This window comes from Arachis ipaensis, chromosome B06, assembly GCF_000816755.2.
Source record: "Arachis ipaensis cultivar K30076 chromosome B06, Araip1.1, whole genome shotgun sequence".
In the NCBI taxonomy this organism is placed as follows: domain Eukaryota; kingdom Viridiplantae; phylum Streptophyta; class Magnoliopsida; order Fabales; family Fabaceae; genus Arachis; species Arachis ipaensis.
In genome coordinates this window covers 108,938,202-108,951,905 of record NC_029790.2, presented here as the reverse complement: position 1 = coordinate 108,951,905, position 13,704 = coordinate 108,938,202, and the positions used below count along the sequence as shown (strand labels likewise).

Here is a 13,704-nt window from a genome sequence, read left to right as displayed (position 1 = left end):
CATACACAAAAGTTTTGAATATTTTCAAATTATTATTGAATATCTTCTGGTAAGATTTAAGTGTCAAGTAACATAACTAGCAATAACAAAACCCTCTAAGCTCCAGTCTTCCATTATTCTCTTATATAGACTCTAGAATTTGAAACACTATAACACAAGAAATGCATATTGAACTCTGCAGTGTAATTTCCTTGATGTATATGCAAGTTCAATTCCATGCATTATATTGTCATGTTTCTGTATGCTATATTCCTTTTGTATAATACCAACGTAAATCATCTATTGTACCTTTGACCAAGTTTTTATTACATGTATTATTACAACTCATAATATATACAATCTTGTAAGCTACTAAAGCGAAAAGGACCTATTCATCAAGAGCATTGTCTACTACACGAACAGGAACAATTGGAATTGAGTCCCACCATTCCCTTAAGCGTCTGTTCCCTGTTCCAGGAGACGACGACGGTGACGGCGGAGACTTAACTCTCTTCAACGTTGTGGCAAAGGCTTGCAGAATGATTCCCATTAGGAAGTACTTAAATGGAATCACTGCCAGTAAGAATGCCAAACCACTCATTGCCACCATCACTACATTTGCATGCTGCCAATAAGAACAAAGCACTCAGTACTATTTACTAGAACCAACAAATACGCCATACACAATTTATCTATAACCAAAAAGTTTTGGTACAAATATTAAAAAGCCAAAAAATATTAAAGGAAGGAATGAAGTACCTTATCTGCCTTGTAAATAAGTATTGACCATATCTTTAGCATTGCTATATTAGCTATCTGCATGATCTCATGAACAGTATACAATCCATGCTGGGCTGAGACAATGCTCTCCACCGTGGACTGATCCGAAGCCATACTTGTTCTACTTATTACTATCTCTTTGCGCTTCTCACATATCCTGTTTTTTCTTGCCTCAAGCATCTTTACTATCACCCATATCAAGAAACATGCGATTGCCTTACCAACCCACTCCCTGCGGTCTACATCATGTTAAATCCTTTCTTGTATGCCAAAAGAAAAAGGTGGCATCTTCACGTGAAGATGATAGCTAAGATGTGGACATGTGCTATGTTAAACACTTTAGTCAAATATGTCAAACTATCAAACAATTCTCAGATATAATTTTTACATGAATTTCACATCAGTAGGCACCAAAGAAAAAATGTTATGGGTACTTATTGCGTATGAGATACCCTGCGACTCATGTCTCATCTAATGATGAATGAAGTATAAATCGACACTCTGTCCTATATAGAGTATTTACACATGGTGAACGAAAATATTTAAGTACCTAACAGTTTGAAGGGTATACAAGCAAAGATGCATAAGAGTGAAGAACAAAGGATGAGAGAACTTACATATAAGTGATTATGAGAGATAGAACAAGAACAGCAACAGTATTTATTGGCCTTTCCCAAGCGAAGATTCCTTGAACCCATGGGACTACATGTTTGAGTGGTTTTAATAGTTCCTATAAAATAAAATTAAATCAGAGTAAACAATGCTTTCAACTCCAAAACATTTATGTATAGTTGAGGATACTTACTATAAGAACCATAACGCTGTCGATGACACCATCATCCTTTAATTCTTCAGTCGTAGCTTTCGCGATGAGAACTTCCTTTTCTTCCTCCCTTGATTGTTTGATAGCTGTCTTCAAGGAAGGACTATCTTCTAAAGCACTCGAGCTACTTTCAACTTCTTGACTTGGCTTCTCTACTATTTTATCAGAAGGTATGGACCTATACATGTTCATAATTCTAAGGATTGAGCTTGCGCTACACGAGTGTCCGCTGTTGACCTTCTTGAGGCTATCCGCGAATTCTTCGAGAACATAATCTCCCTTTGGCAGCTCGTTGTATAAGGAGAATATTAGGAACTTCGTTGGGACAGGTGGTGATATTCTTAGCATTTCTCTGGCTGCATGAAGCCTTATGATTCCCAATATTGTCCTTGCATGAATCTCCCATGCTTGGATTGGACCATTGATATTGTACTTTGATAAAAACTGGTGGAGAAACATTATTTCCCTTATCAGTGCTAGCCAATGTTCGCGCCTCGTGGAACTTGTGAGTTCTGGAAACTCTAGTACAATCTCCTCTGATCTAGAAAATTCAGAAGAAATTTCTTCATGTCAATGACATAAGTAAGATTAGTAATGTGTACATATCAACTTCGACACACTATGCCGACTCGCAACCCATCCAAAGGTGGACAAGATGCCAGATGACAATGTCTCATACTTAATATGTAAGCATTTTCCTTTTCAACAAGAATATCTCCAAAGGATTATGTTGATGCACTTACGAATCAGATGATTCATAGATTATGGCCTTGTCGAAAAGTTGAGCTCCCCAAGGACCTGTGGCAGCTGGTTTTACACCCTGCTCGACATCCTTGGAGAGGTCCATTTTTATAGCATCTTCGTAATTTATTATTCCCGAGGCCTCGAAGTAAAGAGCATAGTTGGTCAGTGTAAGCCTACCTGGCAATTAAAATCAAAGCAACATGAACGAATTAATTTACTAAGATTTCCATTTTAATATTGGAAGGAATAGTCAGATAAACCAAACTGCAGACCAGGCCAACTTGTCGTCCCAATGTGGCGAACGACTCTCTGGGAGCTTGCTGTTCCTTCGACATGTAATATGTATTCGTCATCGGCCAGTTCCACACCATTTGGCTTTGTCTGATTCTGCAAATGCTGTATGCACCTGAGGAATCGGGAATCACAGACAATAAGTATGTTTTCAAAACTCCAAATATCTTTACAAATCAATAGACTACAACTATCAAATCATTTATATGTCCACTAGAAACGACTCTCTGGGAGCTTGCTGTTCCTTCGACATGTAATATGTATTCGTCATCGGCCAGTTCCACACCATTTGGCTTTGTCTGATTCTGCAAATGCTGTATGCACCTGAGGAATCGGGAATCCCAGACAATAAGTATGTTTTCAAAACTCCAAATATCTTTACAAATCAAACTATCAAAACTATCAAATCATTTATATGTCCACTAGAAACTTCTATGCCAAATGTTCATATACTATATATACCAAGGTAGTCACCTACTTGTCCATATTTTTTAAGAATATATCGTATGCCGGATGGTGTAGTCGGAGCCCTGTTGGTGCTGTTAGAGTTTCAAAAGTAAACCTTCCATTTGCAACATCTGCTACTAATGGAAATTGTGATCCCATCCACACAAATGCATCTTCTCCGACACTGGCCTCATTAGTAACCTGGAAAAGAAAATGCATCCAGTACAATCAGAAACCTATAATCATAAATGTTCCTATGTACTAAACAAATCTGGTCCGTGTTCTAAACAGAATATTCAACTGACTATTGCAACAAGAAGACGAGCTTCTCATGGCTGGAATTCAACCTCACAATTGAAACAACAAAGAAAGGAAGTAAAAAACATCTATGTTCTGTAGTACCATGAAAAATGAGAAGGAAACACTCTTACAAGTAGAGGCATGATGTCTGAATAAAAAAGAGGGATATCTTCCTGTTCTTGAGTGGCTTTTCGAGCTATCCTTTCTTCGTGCTCCTTTGCTACAGATTCCTGAAAACCTCAAAATGCTAACATTATCCTCTAATCTGATTAAATTACAGGGGATGGCAAAAAGCAAAACTATAGTTCACATCTCATATATATAATAGGGGACAAAGCTGAAATTGAGATCAAGCCAGACCATATCTTTGTTCAGACCATTTTTTTTAATCACAAGATCATAGGCTAATGTTGCATGACATGATTTCAAACTATGCCGTTACTAAAGCAAGCTTACTTTGATTACCATACAAAATTTCATTTATCATATATTCATATTTCTCTTTATTACAAAATATTTAGGAACAAATCTAAATGCCAAAGGCTCATCAGAACTTCAATTTTAAATGTTTTAGAAAGACTCTTTGATCAATATTGAAGATGAAGCTATAACTTATCATCTCAAACCAGCTCGAATGCTTTGCAGCCATAAGTTCGAAAAGGGGAAATTTTCATTTCCCCAGTAAAGTACTTCCTTTGAGATGCGAAGTAATGGAACTAATAGAAAATAACTTATGTCTTCATGCATGTGATGAAAGAAAGATCAATGTCAAGTAAATTCCACCAACAGGCAAATTTTGTCAAGTTAGAGAAACTAAGATGCAAGCTAATCTTCAAGATATCATCACCAAATATTCAAATTGACATATTCACCAAAGTCCTGATTTGAATAAAATGCATTCATGTTTCAAAACTTAGTATAGTATAAATTAACCCCGATTCAAATAACTGTAAATTTGGAAATGTAAGAGTAAGACAATAATTTGCATGTTATACCGTGCCGTCTTCATCATAGTATCTAGGTCTCTCCCAAGCAAGCATCATATCATAGGTCAACCTGCTAAATGAGCCATCGTTGATCTTTTCCTGTATGCTATCCTGGCACATTTTTTGACATAGAGTCTTGCTACTGCAAAATTCCACTAATTTTTTGCAGTAGTCTCCCTCATCCGGGTTCCATCCTGATTCAAATTCTTCCACCAATCCCTCTACTGGAATTTCCAGTTTCCTAATTAAAAACAACAGCAGCAGTAACTAAATATTATACAATGTCATCCAATTACAAATAGTGTATTAACATTCATTAAATATAAGTAAAATCTAATTTTGATACCGTGTAAAACAGTTTTGCATTATGTTATTAACGACGAAAAACAGTTTTGCATTAAATATAAGTAAAATTTGATTTTAATATTATACATTCATTATGTTTTGATTTTAAATTAACTACGTAAATGATGATCCAAATTCATATAACTATACAATTGGATGATAGTGTTAGTGCATAACAATTAAAACTCCAATTATATTATTAAGCAAAAATTGGAATTTGGTCAAATAAACGAACATTTCAGTGATGTAATGTCACATCCATTTATCAATCTTCAATGGGCAAATATTAAATTGGATACAAATAGTATCATTTCCCCCAAGAAGACATTGATAAAAATTCATATATAGATAAAGATGACAAACAAAGTAATATTCCACATGTGTGGCCGTGTCATTTCATCAACAAATTCTTGTAAACAATTCCTCAAATGCAAGTGTATGTGTAGCATTTTTCAATGATATGATATATGAAGTTGAATTTTGATAACAAATGTATTGGTAAGGAAGAATATATTACTGTGCACATCTCTTAAGAACGTCCTCTGCAATGGAAGACAGATACTTTAGCTTTGTAGCCATAACAACCACCCTCTACGTATCTATACGACGCCGTTTCTTCTTCTTCTTCTTCTTGTTGATGCGGTTCGTTCTTTTTTCTATATAACTCTTATCAGTAGCATGTCGTATGTATGGATTATGGAAGCACCGAAATTCACAATCAAGATTGATATTGGGTTTTTTTAAAAAAAAATATATAGAAGGGTTTGACACGTGTGAGCACTATGAGACGCCACGTCATACCTCCCATGCAATGTTAAGCATCATGCTAACTCCTNNTATTTTAATTTATTTATATAAAATAAAATAACAATATATAATAATAAAATTGTGTTATTTTCATGCCTTGAAAGAGCCGCTTTTGATAAATATAAATACGTTCATGGTTTATTGACTTTATTCACATAAATTCCTGTAGCTCTGAAGTTATAAGAGCAACTCTAATGCTAAGAAATAGAGTTCCTCTTCTGACATATGAAGATTCAATTACCATTCGAGTGAAAAGAGAAAAAGGGCTCTTCACGGGGATCAAAATTGAGAGTTTCTCTAAAAATATTATTATAAAAAAATAATAATTATATTAATTTTAATTATTTAATTAATTAATTAGGTGGGACCACAATAGGGATTAAAGTTAGTTCCTTCTAATGGAGAAGAGAGAGATTCTTTGAGTTCCTATTTATTGGTTACGACGCAAAATCTGATGTGGAGTTACTTTTTATGACAGATGGGCCATAAATAGGGACGGAAATGAGTTTCCTACTGGAGATGGTCTAAGAGCAACTCCAATGCTAAGAAATAGAGTTCCTCTTCTGACATATGGGAACTCAATTACCATTAGAGTGAAAAGGGAAGGAGGACTCTTCACGTGGATCAAGATTGAGAGTTATTCTAAACAGAGACTTGTAACAACTAATAAAATCATGCCACGTGGTATTTATTTTTATTTATAAAATTTTAAATACTAACCAAATTTAAGTTATCTATTTTAATATTTTATAATATTGAATTATTTTAAATTTATAAATTTAAATAATATTATTATAGAAAAATAATAATTATATTAATTTTAATTACTTTAATTAATTAATTAAGTGAGACCACAATAGGGATTAAAATTAGTTCCTTCTAATGGAGAAGAGAGAGATTATTTGAGTTCCTATTTATTATTTATGATGGAAAAGCTGATGTAGAGTTACTTTTTATGACAGGTGAGCCATAAATAGAGACTGGAATGAGTTCCCTACTGGAGATGGTCTAAGGATAACCCGAAACCGAATAATAATAAGTTATTATTTCAAAACGCTCCTTCTATTTAATTTTTCTATTTAATTTTTATACCATATATTAAAAAAAGAGAAAGTATAAGTAGACAATGAAAATACTAAACAATACGAACAATGGATATATCAAATGTTTAATTTATTAGGTGTGCAGATGGTTATCCAAATATTAAAATTTAGGTGGGTAATTTGAAGGTGTAGTATGTTTTTACTTTATTGGACCAATTTTAGAGACTATTGTTCACAAAACTATTGTCTATCTAGTAAAGTCTATTAAAAAATCATATCTGCTGCACATCAAAGTAATATTGTCATCCAAATTTAACCAAGTAGACCCAACACTAACAAAAACCACTCATTAAAAAGAGCATGATTACACGCGCACATATTATTCTTCCAACCAAGTCATTTATGTTCACGGGGCTTTACGTTATCGTCGTCATCGTCGTTTTCTTCTTCATCTTCTTCGCATTCCGCCTCCTCTTTTCCTTCTCCTTCTCCTCTTCCTCTTTCTTTTTCTTCGCGTGTTTTTTTTTCTCATCGTCATTATTTTGTTGCTGCTATTATTATTGTTATTACAGTAGAAGGTGAAGAGAAAGAGTTTTGAATTGAGCAGGACAACGAGTTCAAATGCAGCTTAATTTATTCTTAAATGAACCGAAATTATATAATAATTGCGACACAATTAACTCAAAAATGAACCAAAATTATATAATATTACAACACAATTAACTCAGAAAGAAAGAGAAGTAGAGAACAATGGTAAGGAATATGCAAAACCCAGAGTTATGTTAAATTTGAGTAAATAAAGAAGAATTTTGAAAATGAAATGAGAAGGAGAAGTTGAAGAAGAAAAAGATGAAGTAGTAGAAGATGAGGAGAAAGAGTTTTGAATTATGCAAGATAATTATGACACAATGAACTTAGAAATGAACTGAAATTACATAATGATTGCGACACAATTAACTCAGAAAGAAAGAGAAGTAGAGAACAATAGTAAAGAATTTGCAGAACTTAGAAATTGTGTTAAATTTGAGTAAATCAAGAAGATTTTGAGAAAATAAAATAAGGAGAAGATGAATAAGAGAAAAATGAAAAAGATAAGAAGTAGTAGAAGATGAAGTGGAAGAGCAAAAAGAGTATTGAATTGTGTGAGACAACGAGTCTAAATGCACCTTAATTAACTCAGAAATAAACCGAAATTACATAATGGATTGCCACACAATTAACTAAGAAATGAACCGAATTTTACCGTAATGATTACGACACATAAACTTAGTTCAAAAACAAACACAAAAACAAGACTGGATCATGAAAAAAAACACATCCAAAATTAATTTTAAATCAAACGTTATTAGTATGTTTTTTCTTCTTCTTCTGTTTTGTTTAATATTTTCTTCTCTTTTTCTTGGTTTTATTCAGAGTAAACTAAAAAGAATTTTGAGAAAATGAAATAAGATGAAGAAGAAAAAGATGAAAAAGAAGAAGCAATAAAAGATGAGGAGAAAGAGTTTTGAATTGTGCAGGACGAGTCCAAATGCACCTTAATTCACTCAGAAATGAACCGAAATTACATAATGAATTGCAATACAATTAACTCAGAAATGAAGCGAAATTATATAACAATTACAACTCAACTAACTCAATTCGAAAACAATGACACAAATAAGACTGAATTATGAATAAAAACACATTGGAAATCAATTTTGGATCAGACAACATCAACATAATAAGAATTCAACAATAACAATAATAGAAGATGAGGAGAAAGAGTTTTGAATTGTGCAGGACGAGTCCAAATGTACCTTAATTCACTCAGAAATGAACCGAAATTACATAATGGATTGCAATACAATTAACTCAGAAATGAAGCGAAATTATATAAGACTGAATTATGAATAAAAACACATTGGAAATCAATTTTGGATCAGACAACATCAACATAATAAAAATTCAACAATAACAATAATAACGACGATATGTATAAGAAGAAAATGATAACAATAACAATAATGATCATTATCATCATGATGGAGAAAAAAGAAAAAAAAAATCAAATGAGAAAAGAATGAGGATAAGATGATGGTGTTATTGGTAATGACGAAAATAAGAAGAGAAAGAAACAAAAAAAAAAAGTGCTCGACTATAAATCACTTGAATAAGGTTGGATATTAAAATTGCTTGGGAGAATGATTCTTAAACAAATTAATGTATTTAATTGGTTTTTTTTTTTTTGGTCAAGATTTAATTGGTTTTAAACTGTCACATAATATGAATGGACTTTTTTGTCTTATGTTTAACACGGGATTGGATCGTATAACAGTTACGTTTTTAGCGCATTTTTTATTTCTTTGGCTCTCTGTTTCAGGAGCATGGAACCATAGAACAATTATATGGTTGGTTCAAATTTATAAATCACTACATTACATTTCATACAAAATTTTTGCATTGAATAAGGGATTGTATACTCAACGTCAACGATGCTTCTTACCGCCACCCTTTTTCCCTTTACCTCCTCTCTTGTTCCATTTACTAGACATTCCAGTGTCATGATCTCTTGATGTTGATGGTGCTGAATTTAATAAATGCCTCACATCCAGTATGCCGTTTCTAAAATGACCTTCATTTAATCTCAAACCCCTGTCCTCGGCCTTGTGCTTACCTGCCGATTTTTTACTGCTACCACTATGCTTTCCACCAAATTGTCCAAGAATCAAACGCTGCAAAACGTGGTACAGCACATCTCAGTTCATCCCATGAGAAAATAAGTATTTCAAATGTTTCTCCCTGAACCTTGAAGAATCCGTCAAAACATTTATCCTTTTCAAAAATGCTTTGCAAACGTGGTTTCTTACATTAAAGAGAATATTTGAAACTAGATAGACAATTTAAATTTTCAAATGAATGTGGGCAAATATAAATCATTTATTACAAAAGAAAAATTTGAAAATAGAAAAGAAGTTAGGATCTTATGAGCAATGCTTTCAGCAAATATTATCATTTTTTGCCAGCACTTAACTAGCAATAATTTGCACCCATATTTACAAGGGTTTTCCACACAAGAACATTTTATCTTTGCACCTAAATTTACCAAAGTTTGCCACATGAATCAATACAGTTTACACCCACATTTTTCCAGAATTTGCACACATGAAATAGTAAAATTTAATTGTTAAAGATAATTTAGTGTTTGTGCTGGTCAAATGATGGCCAAAAATAATAAAAATTGCTGGGCCCCAAGAGTTTCTCAGATTTATTTTTGCCTAATCAAAAAGTTTGTAAAAAGAAATTACCTCTTGAAGCATTTTCTGTTCTCTCTCCTTTTGTTTCTTCAATGTTGGACGTGCCACACTTAGAGGTAATCTCTGTTTCTTGGGGGGCTAAATAAAGGAAAACAAAAATCCATTAAAGCTTGCATCTTGATTCTTGAGCATGCTGCTGATAATACCATTTGCAATGGTACATGATGTTAAAAAATAGCATCAACAGATAGTCCTAACCTTCCCACCAAGAGAGACGACCTTTTGATTCTCAATCTTTTTACGTTCTTTCCACGTCATATGTGAGTAGCCTAATAAAAAATTGTTAATCATTAGTTATTATAACAAACAAATGCTCTACAATAATAGATAGACATGGTGAGAAGGTGAATAAACCCAGTAAAACTGATAATGATAATCGTATATAGTTTAGCTCCATATCTCCAATATATAGAAACCTTGTAAAACTCACTAAAACATGAATAAGGGCAAGAAAGGAACTTGGATAGTAACAAACTTGCCTACATCGGATCATGGTGGGAGGGTTACATAGGTTATAAGCAAGAAGGGAATAATGAAATAGACAGGCAGGAGATTGGTTAGACCTATTTTGTTTTTCTCTTCCTACAAGATGAAATTGGTTAGAATTCGGAAGAAAGTTGGCACTCCTTAACTTCTTCGACTATGTGTTTCCTTCATCTACCTATACTCTTCAAATTTTCCAGAGATTGAGATTATTAAAAAGTCTGCATTCTAAGAAGAGATAAAAGGAGGATAAGAGGCTCGTTAAAATGTTTATTCCTATACCAATGGAATGATAAGTTCTAAAGATAATCTCACCAAATCCATGAACTACCAAAGAAAGTAAAAAAGTGAATTCAGTGTTTGAAACAAAAGACTCTAAACACAACTATGGCGCACTAAGTTCCTGTAGATTATGTTATTATGCCCTATCACAACTATCTAACCAAATAAATTGGCATAATCCATAAAATTCTACTTAGAGCATTTCGTTGCCAAATGCCAAGTATGTATAGTAAGGATTAAACTGCATCAGGGGAGAGCAAAGAAATCCGACCTATTTACAAATAATAAATAGTAAAATCAGCCTGACATCGAAGTATATTATAACTGTTAGTAATATTCTTTCTCTCGTCTTAATGTTATTCTTTTTTTATCAAAAAAAAAAAAAAACACTAAGTAAAAGATCAAAACACATCAACAAGAGAAATTAGATTTACCAAAAGGTAAAGATAGGAGATAACAGCCAAGAGAAGGGAAAGCTTCAAATGAGAAAAGAATAAGGGACATACTAAAATTTTCAACTTCTTTCATAATTTTCCTTATGTCCATCTCTTGATCCTGCATATCATTATGTTCACTTGGAGGCCCATGTCTCCCCCCTACCTTCTTATTCTTGTTCATCTTTCCCATCACTGCTTGAGAAATTGAAAGACAAAAATTGATTAGAAAAGTCACAAACAATTGAAAACTTTGAAACATAAATATATTCTATATAAATCTTAAAAATTAAAAATACGACATCAACCAAAGTCTCATAATCATAGTTTTCAGAACCAAACCAGCAATTGACCCGGTCATACAACCCAATCACTGGTTCAACTCACGGGTTCAACCGGTACACTAGGTCACAAACTCACAATTAAATATAAATATGAAATTACAAAACATAAACTTAAAATTAAAAATTCAAGAGCATGTCTTTACAAACACATTAATAATAATTAAGTATCAACTCTTAGACATTGGCTAATGATGCAAACATAGATAATAAACTAGACACTAATACAAAATATTTTCTCAATTTAAATGAACAAGAGCGCAAAACATGACATAATCAGTAAATTAATGATTAATAAACTAATCAAAAACATAAATTCAACTAATTTTATAAATCAATCCATCAAATACCATTATACCAATAGTCCAATAATGCCTGTGTAACAAGAGTCTCTGTACAGAAACTATCTGTTCTTACAGCAACAAATTCTTCTCAGTGATGATTTTCAGCAACAAATTCAACTCAGATATTTTCAGCAACAAAAAAAATTAGCTCAGCAACAAATTCAACTCAACAGCAACCATAAATTTAGCTCAATGCAACAACAAATTCAACTCGATACAACAATAAATCGAACTCAATACAGCAACAAATTCACAGCAACAAAAGATGGTTCAGTCATGATTTACAGCAACAAAATTGACGGGACAAGGGAAAATTGAAAAAGAGAGAAGAGGGGAATGCAGGGACTCACCAGCCACCATGGTCGACGGCGACTTAGCCACGAAACCGGGGAGAAGGAAGTGACGGAGAAGCCTCGGAGCAAGAATACGACGAGGAGGAGGAGCCCAGGGACAAACTGTTGCTAGCGTCTGCTTTTGCCGCCGATGACAACGAGCCGAGGGAAGGCGGAAACATACAGACCACGAGGAGACGCCGGCGACTGTGAGTGAAGACGAGTAGACGACGACGACGAGACCAGGGACAAGCTGCTGGATCTGGTTTCGTCTGCTTCTGCCGCCGGCGAGAGAGTTGGACAGACTGGGAGAGATGTTGAGAGAGAGAGAGAGAGAGAGAGTGAGTGAGTGCTTGAGACCAGAGACTGTGAGACAGTGAGAGAGAGGGAGAGACTGAGAGACAGAGAGAGGCTGATCTGCGGATGAGAGAAGAGAGGGATGAGTGCGTTAGGGTTCGACCCTTGGAAACGACGTCGTTCGATTTTTTAAAAAGCATGGTCCGGTTCGGGTTTTATAAACCGACGGGTCACCAGTTTTCATCAAAACCGAGAGTCAGTCCGGGTCTGCTGTGCAGGGGCAGCCCGTTGAGTGGCTCGTCCGAAACCGACCAGGTCTGATATACAACATAAAATCAAATACAAAATGAAATTTAGCCAAATTTGATTAGAGTTTATTTCAATTTTATATAAAATTAATAAAAAAAATAACAAAATAATCAAAAACTCATAATCATAAACATTAATCGGATATTTAATAAAGGTTTAATTATTCTGTTGGTCCTATAGTTTCACGAAATTTTTAATTAGGTTCCTATACTTTTTTTTTCTTTTAATTGGTCCCTGCACTAAATTTTTTTTTCAATTAGGTCCCTCTTAACAGTAATTGGCTTAATTTTATAGGGACCAAACTAAAAAAAATTTGGTACAGAGATCCAAATAAAAGAAAAAAAAGTGTAGGGACCAATTAAAAAAAATTTTGGTGCAAGGACTCAATTAAAAGGAAAAAAAAGTACATTGACCTAATTAAAAATTTCGCAAAACTATAGGGACCAACAGAGTAATTAAACCTTTAATAAATGTAGGTATTTTTTTGTGATTGAAAAATTAAAACAACCAAGCAGAAAAGAAAAACAAAGTCCAAAGAGACTAAGAAGACGTAAGCCGATCCCTTTGAATACTCGTCTCAAACTCCTTCCAAGGCATTGGAAGTTCTACATACTGAGAATGCAATCTCAACGCCGTCTTTGCCATGATGTCCGCCACTGTGTTTGCATCTTTCAGAATCAAGCGAAAATTAACACGCCACTTCCAAGTCATGATATCTCTGACTTTAAGCACCAAAGGATCTACACACCCAACATTATTATGAGAATTGTTAACAAGAATGAAAGCCTCCAGACAATCTGTTTCGCAAATTACATCTCTTTACCCCAAGTCTCAGGCTAAAAAAAAACATCTCCAAATTAAATAGCAAACAACTCTCCTTGTAGAATATTGTAGCTCTCTATTATTCCCAAATAGTCTCGTTGCCAATTTTTGTTCCAGTCTCTGCTAACACAGGCAAAACCAATCCGATCACTAGAATTATAGTAACTAGCATCACAATTGATATTAAAAGTACCCATCGAAGGAGGAACCCTACAGCAACTA

The 13,704-nt window shown here is 33.8% G+C and overlaps 2 protein-coding genes across 2 annotated transcripts; both read right to left on the bottom strand.

Moving 5' to 3' along the window:
* Positions 84–5,274, bottom strand: LOC107647241. Its single transcript, XM_021105606.1, has 10 exons — positions 5,213–5,274; positions 4,360–4,591; positions 3,096–3,265; positions 2,871–2,941; positions 2,599–2,661; positions 2,326–2,503; positions 1,565–2,123; positions 1,377–1,489; positions 739–991; positions 84–604 (listed from the first exon to the last, which is right to left on the bottom strand). The coding sequence occupies exons 1-10, from the start codon at positions 5,272–5,274 to the stop codon at positions 368–370; spliced, it is 1,938 nt and encodes a 645-aa protein (XP_020961265.1). The 3' UTR covers positions 84–367.
* LOC107604809 lies at positions 8,844–12,508 on the bottom strand. The gene is made up of 5 exons (XM_016306503.2): positions 12,073–12,508; positions 11,110–11,232; positions 10,037–10,107; positions 9,830–9,916; positions 8,844–9,256 (listed from the first exon to the last, which is right to left on the bottom strand). The coding sequence occupies exons 1-5, from the start codon at positions 12,080–12,082 to the stop codon at positions 9,011–9,013; spliced, it is 537 nt and encodes a 178-aa protein (XP_016161989.1). The 5' UTR covers positions 12,083–12,508; the 3' UTR covers positions 8,844–9,010.

Bases quoted from the DNA above. Each gene is read 5' to 3' on its own strand.
- LOC107604809 (XM_016306503.2), bottom strand. The intron at 10,108-11,109 runs GTATGTCCCTTA...ATTTTTTATTAG, and splicing joins GAAAGAAGTTGAAAATTTTA to GCTACTCACATATGACGTGG. The intron at 9,257-9,829 runs GTAATTTCTTTT...CACGTTTTGCAG, and splicing joins AACAGAAAATGCTTCAAGAG to CGTTTGATTCTTGGACAATT.
- LOC107647241 (XM_021105606.1), bottom strand. From the start codon at position 5,274: ATGGCTACAAAGCTAAAGTATCTGTCTTCCATTGCAGAGGACGTTCTT. The intron at 992-1,376 runs GTAAGTTCTCTC...TGTAGACCGCAG, and splicing joins TCTCTCATAATCACTTATAT to GGAGTGGGTTGGTAAGGCAA. The intron at 605-738 runs GTACTTCATTCC...TCTTATTGGCAG, and splicing joins TTATTTACAAGGCAGATAAG to CATGCAAATGTAGTGATGGT.